At 45.1% G+C, this 13,910-nt stretch overlaps 2 protein-coding genes across 2 annotated transcripts in view; one reads left to right on the top strand and one right to left on the bottom strand.

Annotated features, from left to right (window-relative positions):
* Positions 1 to 13,910, bottom strand: part of LOC309702178 (uncharacterized protein) — a 240,971-nt gene that overhangs the window by 107,039 nt on the left and 120,022 nt on the right. The window lies entirely within an intron of this gene.
* LOC309702292 (uncharacterized protein) overlaps positions 1 to 13,910 on the top strand; it is a 31,415-nt gene that overhangs the window by 6,957 nt on the left and 10,548 nt on the right. Inside the window, exon 2 of the mRNA XM_082526903.1 lies at positions 13,586 to 13,691. Within this exon, the coding sequence (XP_082383029.1) occupies positions 13,674 to 13,691 (18 nt within the window). The 5' untranslated portion in view covers positions 13,586 to 13,673. The remainder of the gene's footprint in view (positions 1 to 13,585; positions 13,692 to 13,910) is intronic.

Raw genomic sequence — 13,910 nt, 5'->3', positions numbered from 1 at the left:
TCTTCCATCTCTCTCTCTTGCTCTTCCATCTCTCTCTCTTGCTCTTCCATCTCCCTCTCTTGCTCTTCCATCTCCCTCTCTTGCTCTTCCATCTCTCTCTCTTGCTCTTCCATCTCTCTCTCTTGCTCTTCCATGTCTCTCTCTTGCTCTTCCATCTCTCTCTCTTGCTCTTCCATCTCCCTCTCTTGCTCTTCCATCTCCCTCTCTCCTGCTCTTCCATCTCTCTCTCTCCTGCTCTTCCATCTCTCTCTCTTGCTCTTCCATCTCTCTCTCTTGCTCTTCCATCTCTCTCTCTCCTGCTCTTCCATCTCTCTCTCTTCCTCTTCCATCTCTCTCTCCTGCTCTTCCATCTCTCTCTCCTGCTCTTCCATCTCTCTCTCTCCTGCTCTTCCATCTCTCTCTCTTCCTCTTCCATCTCTCTCTCTTGCTCTTCCATCTCTCTCTCTCCTGCTCTTCCATCTCTCTCTCTTCCTCTTCCATCTCTCTCTCCTGCTCTTCCATCTCTCTCTCCTGCTCTTCCATCTCTCTCTCTTGCTCTTCCATCTCTCTCTCTTGCTCTTCCATCTCTCTCTCTTCCTCTTCCATCTCTCTCTCCTGCTCTTCCATCTCTCTCTCTTGCTCTTCCATCTCTCTCTCTTGCTCTTCCATCTCTCTCTCTCCTGCTCTTCCATCTCTCTCTCCTGCTCTTCCATCTCTCTCTCCTGCTCTTCCATCTCTCTCTCCTGCTCTTCCATCTCTCTCTCTCCTGCTCTTCCATCTCTCTCTCTTCCTCTTCCATCTCTCTCTCTTGCTCTTCCATCTCTCTCTCTCCTGCTCTTCCATCTCTCTCTCTTCCTCTTCCATCTCTCTCTCCTGCTCTTCCATCTCTCTCTCCTGCTCTTCCATCTCTCTCTCTTGCTCTTCCATCTCTCTCTCTTCCTCTTCCATCTCTCTCTCCTGCTCTTCCATCTCTCTCTCTTGCTCTTCCATCTCTCTCTCTTGCTCTTCCATCTCTCTCTCCTGCTCTTCCATCTCTCTCTCTCCTGCTCTTCCATCTCTCTCTCTTCCTCTTCCATCTCTCTCTCCTGCTCTTCCATCTCTCTCTCCTGCTCTTCCATCTCTCTCTCCTGCTCTTCCATCTCTCTCTCTCCTGCTCTTCCATCTCTCTCTCTTCCTCTTCCATCTCTCTCTCTTGCTCTTCCATCTCTCTCTCTCTCCTGCTCTTCCATCTCTCTCTCTTCCTCTTCCATCTCTCTCTCCTGCTCTTCCATCTCTCTCTCCTGCTCTTCCATCTCTCTCTCTTGCTCTTCCATCTCTCTCTCTTGCTCTTCCATCTCTCTCTCTTCCTCTTCCATCTCTCTCTCTTGCTCTTCCATCTCTCTCTCTTGCTCTTCCATCTCTCTCTCCTGCTCTTCCATCTCTCTCTCCTGCTCTTCCATCTCTCTCTCTTGCTCTTCCATCTCTCTCTCTTGCTCTTCCATCTCTCTCTGCTGCTCTTCTGTCTCCTCTGTCACAGACTTCTCCACTTTTGATGATAAATCAGCTGGTGCAACATGGATTGGCACAATTTGTTAAGATTTTGAGAAGTTTGAGAAACTAACCTTAAGCATAAAATAAAATTTACTATCAGTAACTTCATAGCACCCGCCCAGCAGTATATAAACTCCGTCATGCTAGTTACGCTGTACGAGTTATTCTAAGCGACTGTATAAAGTCACCACAACGAAAACAAACTACAACTAAAATTAGTTTCTATCTGACACAGATAGACAGCAGGTCATAACTTCTTGCCTGAAGTTCAGTTCCTCTGCCACTATGACCGGCGGCCGCCTCGCGTCTCTCCTCCTCCTGCCTCCCCTTTCCTTCATCCACCTGCTGGCCTCCACCACTTGCTGATCTTGCTAAATCTATGGAAGCTGTGCCATAGCTACCACCAAACAATTCAGTAATTTTCACACATTTGGCAGCGTCTGCCTGAAGGGCTTGTTTCTTTTTGGCCCTAATTTTTTCGGCACCACCTTTCCTTTTTTTGTTCTCCATTTTCTTTAGTTCGTCTATAAGATTGCTAAACAAGGGGGAGGGTGCATCCGACCTCCTCGGCTGTAATTGGTCCAGCCCAGAGTCGATCATGACCAATTGGCCAATCCAACGCCTTTCATTGTTTATACCCTTCCCAATCGGTCGGCCCATAAAAAAAAAAAATCGCCAGCGGCCCACCGGGCAAGTGTATGCCTGATGGCCAGTCCAGCTATGAGGGCAGGGCTGTGTTGGTCTGAGACTGTAGACATTAAAAAGTCCACAGGAGAGATGGTAGCTGATTAAACAAGTGTCATGAGATAATAACAAAATGCAAAGATTGGTGACAGCGCTTGGAACCATAAGGCAACAAAAAACTGTGAGAAATAATTTAGGCTCTGCCTGTGAATCACTCTTTGCTTCTCTTCTTCCTTCCATCCCATCATTTCATATATCACTCTGCACTTGCTGTCTATGTGAGAACAAGGCACAACTTGCTATTGCAATAAACTATAATCTAATTATCCACACCTAACAACTCTTACACTTAATCTATAATAAAATGATGACAGAAAAATGTTATAGCCCTGCCTTTAGTAGCCTCACACAGCTCCTGCTGTTTCCTCCTCATGTCCTTACCAGCCATGTCTGGACAATGTTATATCATGAGTAATATTTTTTAAAAAAAATCCATCTAAATAAAACACACACATGCACACACACACAGTGACATTTCAGACCTTCTTCAGAATACTGTATATACTATGGGCATCATGGTGCTGATCCAGAATCCTTACATTATTATTCATTACTAGAGCTACAATAATAAAGCAAAGAGGAGGGGGAAGTAATAAATATGAAATAATGTATTTATGATGATTCCATGTGTTTCACTATCGACTCTGTGCAGGGCAAAGCTTATTAGGCAAGGCAAGGCAAGTTTATTTGTATAGCACAATTCAACAGCAAGGTGATTCAAAGTGCTTTACAGAGACATTAGAAACAAAAACAAATAAAAAGCATGATTTAAAATTGATTAAAACAAGCAAATAAACTAACTAATTAACAAACAAACAAACAAAACAGTATATAAAATCAAAACAGATAAAATCAGAACAGTAGATAAAATCAGTAGTTAAATGTAAGTTTTGAAATTTAAGCTTAAAAGTGTGGATTTGGTGCTTTATTCAAATGCAGCTGAGAACAGGTGAGTCTTCAACCTGGATTTAAATAAACTGAGTGTTTCAGCTGATCTGAGGCTTTCTGGGAGTTTGTTCCAGATATAAGGAGCATAAAAGCTGAATGCAGCTTCTCCGTGTCTGGTTCTGACTCTGGGAACTGATAAAAGACCGGATCCAGATGACCTGAGGGATCTGGAAGGTTCATACTGGGTCAGGAGGTCATTGATGTATTTTGGTCCTAAACCATTCAGAGCTTTATAGACCAGCATCAGAACTTTAAAGTCTATCCTCTGACGGACAGGCAGCCAGTGTAAAGACCTCAGAGCTGGACTGATGTGGTCCACTTTTTTGGTCTTAGTGAGGACTCGAGCAGCAGAGTTCTGAATGAGCTGTAGTTGTCTGACTGATTTTTTAGGTAGACCTGTAAAGATGCTGTTACAGTAATCAAGCCTACTAAAGATGAATGCATGGACTAGTTTTTCCAGGTCCTGTTGAGACATCAGATCTTTTATCCTTGAAATATTCTTGAGGTGATAGTAAGCTGACTTTGTTATTGTCTTAATGTGTTTTTCTAAGTTTAGGTCTGCATCCATCACTACACCCAAATTTCTCGCTTGGTTTGTGGTTTTTAGATGTATAGATTGAAGTTCTCTGGTGACCTGTAATCGTTTTTCTTTGGCGCCAAAGACTATTACCTCAGTTTTGTTTTTGTTTAGCTGGAGAAAATTGTGGCACAACCAGTCATTGATTTCCTCAATGCATTTACCAAGAGCCTGCACAGGGCCTTGGTCTCCTGGTGACATTGTGATATATATTTGTGTGTCATCTGCATAGCTGTGATAGTTTATTTTGTTGTTCTTTATAATCTGTGCCAGTGGGAGCATGTAAATGTTAAACAGAAGGGGTCCCAAAATGGAACCTTGGGGAACTCCACATGTGATACTTGTCTGCTCAGATGTGAAGTTACCTAGTGATACAAAGTATTTCCTGTTTTCTAAGTATGTTTTGAACCAGTTTAGTACAGTTCCTGAAAGACCTGTCCAGTTCTCCAGTCGTTTGAGTAATATGTTGTGGTCAACTGTATCAAATGCTGCACTGAGATCCAGTAAAACTAAGACTGACATTTTTCCACTGTCTGTGTTCAGACATATGTCATTAAACACTTTGGTCAGAGCGGTTTCAGTGCTGTGGTTCTGTCTAAAACCTGACTGGAAGGCATCGTAGCAATTATTCTGTTTTAAGAAGTAATTGAGCTGTTGAGAAACTGCTTTTTCAATGATCTTACTTAAAAATGGGAGATTTGAGATCGGCCTGTAGTTGTTCATTTGTGTCTTGTCAAGATTGTCCTTTTTCAGTATAGGTTTGATTACAGCAGTTTTTAGTGATTCTGGAAACACACCTGATAATAAAGAAAAGTTGACGATCTGTAACAGGTCTGACTCTAAAGTCTTTGAGACCTTTTTGAAAAAACTTGTTGGCAGGACATCTAAACAGCAGGAGGAGGAGTTCAGTTGACCTAGGATGTCCTCCAGGTCTTTGCTGTTAATAGGTTGAAACTGTTTCATGGTGTTTAAACAGTTTTTTGGTGGACACAGTATATATATCCTGGATCTGCTGTTGATGTACCAATTGCTTGTCTAATTTTTTGGATTTTTTCTGTGAAGAATTTGGCAAAGTCATTGCAGGCCATGGTCGAATGAAGTTCAGCTGCCACTGACACAGGAGGGTTCGTTAGCCTGTCAACTGTAGAAAATAAGACCCGAGCATTATGGCTGTTTTTAGTGATGATGTCAGAGAAGTAGGACCTCCTTGCACTCCTCAGTTGTAAATTATAATTGTGAAGTTTCTCTTTATAAATGTCATAATGAACCTGGAGGTTTGTTTTTCTCCATCTGCGCTCAGCTTTCCTACACTCTCTTTTTTCATTTTTCACCAGTGTGGAGTTTCTCCATGGAGACTTTTTCCTTCCAGAGATAACCTTCACCTTAATGGGAGCAATAGTGTCCATTACATTTAACATGTTAGCATTGAAGCTATTGACGAGCTCATTGACTGACCCTCTGGGCAGGTCAGGTGTTAATGGGAAGACCCGGTTAAAGATCTCACTACTGTGTTCAGTTATACACCGTTTTGTGATCACTGTTGTTGATATATTTGTGTGGGCTGAGATTTTACTTTCAAAGAAAACACAGTAATGATCAGACACGCCCACATCAGACACAGTAACCTTTGAAATGCTCAGGCCTTTGGAGATCAGTAGGTCAAGAGTGTGTCCTCTATTATGTGTGGCCTCTGTTACATGCTGAGTCAGCCCAAAGTTGCCCAGAGTGTTACTCAGGTCTTTAGTCCCTTTGTCCTGAGGGTTGTCCACATGGATGTTAAAATCCCCAACAATAATTACACAGTCAAAATCAACACAGATCACAGACAGCAGTTCACTGAGGTCATTAAAAAAGTCTGTGCAGTATTTGGGAGGCCTGTAAACATTAAGAAACACAACTTTGGATGGGGCCTTCAGCTGTAAAGCCACATATTCAAAAGACTGAAAACTTCCAGGAGATAGCTGCTTACATTGAAATGATTCATTAAATAAGACAGCAACCCCTCCTCCTCTCCTGCTCGCCCTGACCTCACTGATAAAACTGTAGTTAGGAGGGGTCGTCTCGATGAGAACAGCTCCACTGTTACTTTGGTCCAACCAAGTTTCAGTTAAAAACATAAAATCAAGGCTGTGCTCAGTGATTAAATCATTAATTAAAAATGTTTTCCCAGCTAAAGATCTAACGTTTAATAAAGCCAACTTAAGTGTTTTAGAGGTATTACTTGTCCCCTCGTGTTTGGGAGCAGTCTGTGGCACACAAGGTATGTTTACTATGTTTAAAGATCTTTTAGAGTGCAGCTCTCTGTGTTTTGACCAGGCCACATGTCTCCTGTCACCTAAAAGTACAGAAATTTTAAAACCTTCTAGTAAACAGGGTCCCAGCTTCTCCTGGGAAAAGTCACCACTGCCATAATCCTCACAGCCCGGACCCTTCACACATCACACATCAGACTGCGGAGACAGGGCATGAAGAGGAACTAAGGGGGGCGAGGCTGGGCAATGTGACTTCGATTGCTCTGTTGAGGGTGGGGCTCGATGGCGAACCTTTGGCCGCTCTGGTGGGGGGTTTATGGGGGACAAAAAGGGATTGGGACAGGGGGTAGATCTGAGCCCAGCATTGACCCGCTCCATCATCTCCTCAGTGAATTTCAGGTGTGGGGAGGAGGGAGAAAGGGAGGGGGAGGAGGGTGATGGCCTGTCAGGGGTTTGGGGGACTGGGGAAGGTCGTGGTCCCTTGTCCTGGTCGTTGGTGTTGTTGAGAGAGTTGGAGGCAAATAGGGACCCCTCTTCTTGCCTCAGATGTCTCTCCTTTCTGAGGCTCTTCCCGGGTGGGGGCAAATGGAGCTCCTCCTCAAGGTTTCTGCTGGGCTTTGTCTGTTCTTGGAGTACTGTTTGTTCCTCTTTATGAGATAACTCCTCGTTTATCTCAGCCTTGGCACCAAGCACAGATGGATGACGTATGGAATAAAACAAGTTGGAGGTGAACAGTTTCACCCCTGACTTGTTAAAATTAAATCCATTTGCTTTAAACAGATGCCTGCGTTCCCAAAAAATATTAAAGTTGTTGATAAAATGCACCGAGTGGTCAGTACATGCTGATATAATCCATTTATTCAGTGTAAACAACCTGCTGAATCTCTCGTCTCCTCCTCTGACCGGCGGTACAGGTCCACTGATGAATACAGCTGCATTCAGAGAGTTTACAGTATTTAATAATCCAGTAAAGTCCCGTTTCAGAACCTCCGACTGTTGTTTGGACACATCGTTTGACCCTGTATGCAGAACAATGTTTGTCACAGTTGGATATTCATCTGCAATTTGAAGAATTCTCTCCTTCAGGTTGTTGACCATATCGTTAGGAAAGCAGAGGACTTTAGTGTTCTTACCGCACATCCTTTGTACATCCTTTACGGCAGAGTCACCCACAATCAGAGTTTCAGGCCTAGCCTTTAGCTTTCCCTGTGGTCTTTTACTTTTCAACAGATTTTCAGACCTTACTTCGCTGCTTTTAGATGGATGGTTGTCCGATATAGATCCAGGGTCCTTTGATAGTGGAGCAAATCTGTTGTGCAGTTTCACATTCAGTTGTTTTGGAGGTTTGTTGTTAACCTTCCTATTCACTGTTGTCCAGTCCTGTTTCCTCTCGTATACAGGGGTAGAAGAGCTTCTCTGTCTCGTAGGAAGTGAAGGCCAGTCGGTTTCAGAGATTTCAGCTCGCTGTGCCCTGCCTGTGGTACGTCCTCCCCCTTCCAGGAGACATGATTTATGTCTTGGTTTTGCACCAAGACAGTCCAAGGGGGGATTATCACTTGAGGATTTATAATAATGCACAGAGTCTACTTTCTTGGTCATGTTATCTGTGCTCCTTAGCTGTGTACTAGCTTGCTCATCGCCATTGTTTTGAATCAAAGGCAAGGTTGTTTCATTTCCACACAGTCCATTTACCTCCACGTTTACTTCTAAGCGATGAATTTTTGTCTCCAGTACTGCAATCTTCTGCAGGAGGCTGTGGTAGTCATCTGTGGAGAGGGAAGGCATCTTGTTGCTAGTTAGCCTAGCGGTTAGCCCCTTTCCAGGCTATTGAGGCTGTTCGGTGCCCAGACGCTGTAATCAGGCTTCAGCTGTGTCTAGGCCACAGACACACGGAGCGCTGAGGATAAGGTAACTATAAAAATGTTGCTGTTTCTGTTAAGAACACTTTAGTCCTAATGATCTATAAGTGTCCAGAAGCTATCGCAGGTAAGCTCATAAGGAAAAAAGGGAAAAAATCAGCATAAAAATCAATAAAAATCAATAAAAGAAGCAAAGCATTTAAAGAGCAAAGAGATGAAGCGTCCACACTCACAAAAGGGGAGGAGAAACTCATTACATTACACGTTTAAACTGTAGAGATACAATCATTTTACTGCTGTAAAATCCAAATTTTGTCTTATTTAAAATATAAATCTAATATAATCTGCTTCTTAATGTATGTTCTTTAAAATACAGCGTGTGTTTTTAATATATTATAATGATAATAATTATTATGTGGACATGCATATTAGATCGTTTTTTAGTGAAATATAATCCCTCCAGAAAGGCAGGAAAAGCCCGGAAACTTACTTTAAAACTAAATATGTTCTAAATACTTTAAAACTAAATATGTTCCCTAAAACGGTGACAGAGCTACAGACCCATGACAGCCTTACACAGGTAGCCAGCAGCTGTGACCAGCACTACCTGTGCAGTTAATAAAAGGACAGGTAATGTTTGTCGCGCTGTTGCACACACAGCACGCTCGTTTGTTTCAGTTCATCAGTTGCAACAAGACAGCTTACCAACGTGTACGTAATAAGCTGATACTCCTGGGTGCTACACACTACAGTGTGCGCTGTACACCTACTTACTGGTTTTGTCGCATCAGTCTGTGTCTCTGAGTTCACTTGTGTTTCTCCTACAGCTCCGGACCGGAAAAAATGCACGTGCTCTTTGTGAGCTCGTTCCCGGCTCGTAACCAGCGCGTTCTGCCGTCAAGGGCGATCATTGGTTAAATGTGATCATGTGACTGATGCAAGCCAGATCCTTTTATTTAGCAAAACTGTGATTACTAGTTAAATATTATTGTTGAGGGGCACAGACAGGACTCCGCACGCACACACACATTAAAAACAAAAAGAATTTTTTTTAAAAAGTTGCCTCAGCAAAAGGGCACCTTGGGCACCCATCAGGAAAGGGGCGGGTGCTCAAGCCCCTCTAGCCCCCCCCCCTCTGCACGTGCCTGCTGTTAGGTTAATTGTGCTGATCCTCGAGTTGGGGGATTTGTGTTTGTACTGGAGCGCAAAATTCAAACCAATGGAAGATGGACAACAAAAGTTCAAAGCCATCAGGTGCTCAGGTTAGAAAAAAGAGAAAAGATGCAGGTAAGCAGACGTGTGATTGGATAATGGCAGGTCATCCTGAACCAATCAGACTAAACTCCAAACAATACATTATGTTACAGATTTTAATATTAATTAGTCATTGTTACTTGTTGATTTGTCCTTTTCTCATTGTGTGACGAATTATGACGACTGTTTGGTAGCTGTTATTGTCTCTCTCTCTCTCTTCATGTGTGTTTCTCTGGTGAAACAATAGTTTTGTGTTAATGTTAGGGCTGCACGATTTTGCATAAAATGAGAATCACGATTTTTTGGCTTAGAATTGAGATCATGATTCTCTCATAACAATAAATAAACATAAAACAACAAATGTCTCACGTTTTGTTGTTGCAGCAAAATGTTGTCCTGCTTGAAATTCCGTCTCCACCGTTGCTCGACGCTGCGTGTACAGAGCAGGTAGTGCAACAATAGAAAAATAGTTGCGGGACGGCACTGTGTAGCGTTTGTCTAGGGTGTTGATCGTTTTCCTAAATCCCTCGTTTTGCACAGTGTTGATGGAGCCATATCTTTGGTCAGGTGATAAGTGATAGCCTCCGTAATGTCTTTGTGCCTGCGGGAGTTCGACGTGTATAGGGAAGCGCTGTATAAGGTTCCCGTTATTGATGTTTGGGTGGTTGACCGGGACGGATTTTCTCCTGTCACTTTCTCGTCATCCCTGACGTGCTCTCCGTTGTTTTTTCCCTGCTAATTTTAGCATCACACGGCACAGCTTCTGTATCACGTGGTATAAGGCTCCGCCCTTGTCATTTGTTGAGCAGGAAGAGTGAGCGCTTGTTTTCATGCAGAGTACGTCCCGGATCAAAATGCGGTACATTTGATCCCTGTTGTCTTTGCTTGATGATTGGTTTGAGTCTTGACAATCCACATCAGAATCAGAAAGGGGTTTATTGCCAAATGTTGAGCAGGTTTACAACATTAGGAAATTGCTGCGGTGCTTCAGTGCAAACATAGTGTCATAAATAGCACTTAAATAGACATGAAAAAATAAAAGTAAGAATAAGAATTAAAAGTGCTACGTAGAAAGATATGGGCATGAGATATACATGAGATATATACATGAGAATAAGAATTAAGAGTGCTACGTAGAAAGATATATACATGAGTGCAGGTGGTGATCAGTGCCAAACATGGAATGATGCAGTGACACAGCGTAGGGTCATGTGTTAGTGGCGGGGACAGTCATACGGTTATTGTTCATGTGTCCAACAGCAGAGGGGAAGAAACTGTTCTTATGGCGAGAGGTTCTGGTGCGAATGGACCGGAGCCTCCTGCCTGAGGGGAGCAGGTCAAACAGACTGTGTCCAGGGTGAGAAGGGTCAGCTGAGATCCGAGCTGCACGCCGCAATGTCCTGGAGGTGTACAGGTCCTGCAGAGATGGGAGTCTGCAGCCAATCACCTTCTCAGCAGAGCGCACAACACGCTGCAGTCTCTGTTTGTCCCTGATAGTGGCTCCAGCGTACCACACGGTGATGGAGGAGGTGAGGATGGACTCGATGATTGCAGTGTAGAATTGCATCATCGTCCGTGTTGGCAGGTTGAATTTCTTCAGCTGCCTCAGGAAGTACATCCTCTGCTGGGCTTTCTTGATGACGGAGGTGATGGTGGGCTCCCACTTCAGGTCCTGGGTGATGGTGGTACCCAGGAAGCGGAATGAGTCCACAGAGGTGATGGGGGTGTCAGTCAGGATGATGGGGGGGAGTGGGGCTGTGTGCTTCCTGAAGTCCACAATAATCTCCACTGTCTTCTGGGCATTCAGCACCAGGTTGTTGTGGCTGCACCAGGACACCAGACGTTCAACCTCCCTCCTGTAGGCAGACTCATCCCCGTCCGAGATGAGCCCAATAACGGTGGTGTCATCTGCAAACTTGATTAGCTTGACAGACTGGTGGGTGGAGGTGCAGCAGTTGGTGTACAGGGAGAAGAGCAGAGGAGAAAGAACACAGCCCTGAGGGGAGCCGGTGCTGATGGTCCGGGAGTCCGAGACATTCTTTCCCAGCCTCATATGCTGCTTCCTGTCCGTCAGGAAGTCAGTGATCCACCGGCAGATGGGATCAGGCACATTCATCTGGGAAAGCTTGCCTCGGAGATGGTCTGGAAGGATGGTGTTGAAGGCAGAGCTGAAGTCCACAAACAGGATCCTGGCGTAGGTTCCTGGGGAGTCCAGATGCTGCAGGATGAAGTGTAGGGCCATGTTGATGGCGTCGTCTACAGACCTGTTGGCTCTATATGCAAACTGCAGGGGGTCCAGGAGGGGGGCCGTGAGGGTCTTGAGATGGGAGAGAACCAGGCGCTCAAATGACTTCATGACCACAGATGTCAGAGCCACGGGTCTGTAGTCATTTAGTCCAGTGATCCTAGGTTTCTTGGGGACAGGGATTATGGTAGAGGACTTGAAGCAGGCAGGCACATGACATGCCTGCGGTGAGGAGTTGAAAATGCCAGAAAACACTGGGGCCAGCTCGTTTGCACAGTGTCTGAGGGTGGCAGGAGACACACCGTCTGGGCCGGGAGCTTTCCGAGCATTCAGATTCTTAAACTGCTTCCTCACATCTGCTTCATGAATATGAAGAGTTGTGGTGGGAGGAGGTGGTGTGAAATCCTCTTTTGTGTGGGGTGAGGAGGGGGGTGTTGTAGGTGAACAGTTTGAAGGTGGTGATGGCTCTATGGAGGGGGGAGAGGTGGGGGAATGAGTGTCCAAAGTGTCTCTATTGTTGGGGCCGTTGGAGGTGTGAAGGCTGCCTGATGGCTCGTCAAAACGACAGTAGAAGTCGTTAAGGGTGTTGGCCAAGAGCAAGTCATCAGTGGAGTGGGGGGTTTTAGGCTTGTAGTTGGTGATATTCCTAAAACCTTTCCACACAGAGGCCGAGTCATTCTCTGAGATCTGCTGCTGCATCTTCTCAGAGTGCTGATGTTTAGCAATGTCCACTTCTTTAGTGAACCTGTACTTGGCCTCTCTGTAGCAGTCCCTGTCTCCGCTTCTGAACGCCTTACTCTTTTCCAGCCACAGCTTTTTGAGTTTAGGAGTAAACCAGGGTTTGTCATTGTTATAACTCACCCTGGTGCGTGATGGCACAATGCTGTCCTCACAGAAGTGGATATAGGAGGTGACAGTGTCCGTAAACTCGTCCAAGCTGTTAGAAGCAGCCTTCAATGTGACCCAGTCTGTAGACTCCAAACACGTGCGAAGCTCCTCCACAGCCTCGTTGCTCCACAGTTTTTTGGTCCTCACGACAGGTTTGGAGAGCTTCAGCCTCTGTCTGTACGCGGGGATTAGGTGGATAATGACGTGGTCAGAAAGTCCGAGTGAAGCGCGGGGCACCGCGCGATAGTTTGAAGGTGATCGTGCTGTAACAGTGGTCTAATGTCCTCTCCTCTCTGGTCGGGCATTTAATATACTGCTTATATTTCGGAAGCTCATGGCTCAGATTGGCTTTGTTAAAGTCCCCAAGAGCAATGATGAGAGAGTCCGGGAATGTCCGCTCCATGTGGAGAATCTGCTCCGCGAGTGCGCACTGAGCTGCCTGCGCATCTGCGTCTGGCGGGATGTAAACAGCGGCCAGGATGAATGAAGCAAACTCCCGCGGAGAATAAAACGGTTTGCAGTGAATAAAAAGATATTCCAGAGAGGGAGAGCAGTGCTGAGCAATCACTGTCACATCTGTGCACCAGCCACTATTAATGTAGAAGCAGACACCTCCACCTTTGGACTTACCGGAGAGAGCGGCCTGCCGGTCCGCGCGCAGCAGATGGAAGCCCTCCAGCTTGAGCGCGCAGTCTGGGATGTTCTCACTGAGCCACGACTCCGTAAAACAAAAGACACAGGAGGAGGCAAAGTCTCTGTTCATGCTTCTCATCAGGGCCAGTTCGTCTGTCTTATTCCTGAGTGATCGTACATTGGAAAGGAAGATCCCAGGAAGAGCAGTTCGCAGTCCGCGTCTCCTCAAACGCACGAGTGCGCCGGCTCGCTTCCCTCTCTTTCGGCGTCTCGCTTTCCTGATCAGAGTCTGCAGTAAATCTGCCGCAGATGCGACAAATATTGGAAATAAATCCACAGGCGTTGTAGTCCTGTAGTTAAGGAGCTCTTCTCTGGTGTAAGAGTATCCAGAGGAGTGCCCAGACACAGAAGAAATGCACAAAAACAAGACAAAAGTAACGCACTGAAGCACCAGGGCATCCATACGCGGCGCCATCTTGGTTGTACATTGCTGGCGTTGCATCTTTCAATGCCAGCAATGGCAGGTATCAGTGCTCAAAGCTTTTGTGTTTGTTTCCAACAAGTTGCCCACCTCGGGAAACAAAAATGTGTTCTTTTACTTGTCAGATGAACATATGAGACACTTTGACTCTTCAGTGCAGTGTGGAGCCTAACAAAGATCTGTTTTGTGTCCCAGCTGATCAGCAGGAGGAGGAGAGTCTGACGGAGCAGCAGAGGAACATTTTCAGCTACTTGGACTCAGCTCAGCCACTACAGAGGAAACAATGAGCTCAACACAGAAGGTGACAGACAGAGCAGGACCATGTGACCAAAGATATTTATCACCATATACATTTGAACATTTGCCATAACGATGTAGCTGACGATAGAATTGACACCAGACAAAATACTTTACAGCTGCACAACTTTATTAAAAACCCATCAATGTATTTTCACTGAAACAAGCAGCTGTTGTTTATGTGCATTAAAGTTATATAAAAATGTAACAGTGCAAATGCAAA

The sequence above is a fragment of the Aulonocara stuartgranti genome, assembly GCF_965226115.1.
Source record: "Aulonocara stuartgranti genome assembly, chromosome: 3".
Lineage (NCBI taxonomy): Eukaryota > Metazoa > Chordata > Actinopteri > Cichliformes > Cichlidae > Aulonocara > Aulonocara stuartgranti.
The sequence above is the reverse complement of the archived record's forward strand: the minus strand, read 5'-3'. Positions and strand labels throughout refer to the sequence as shown.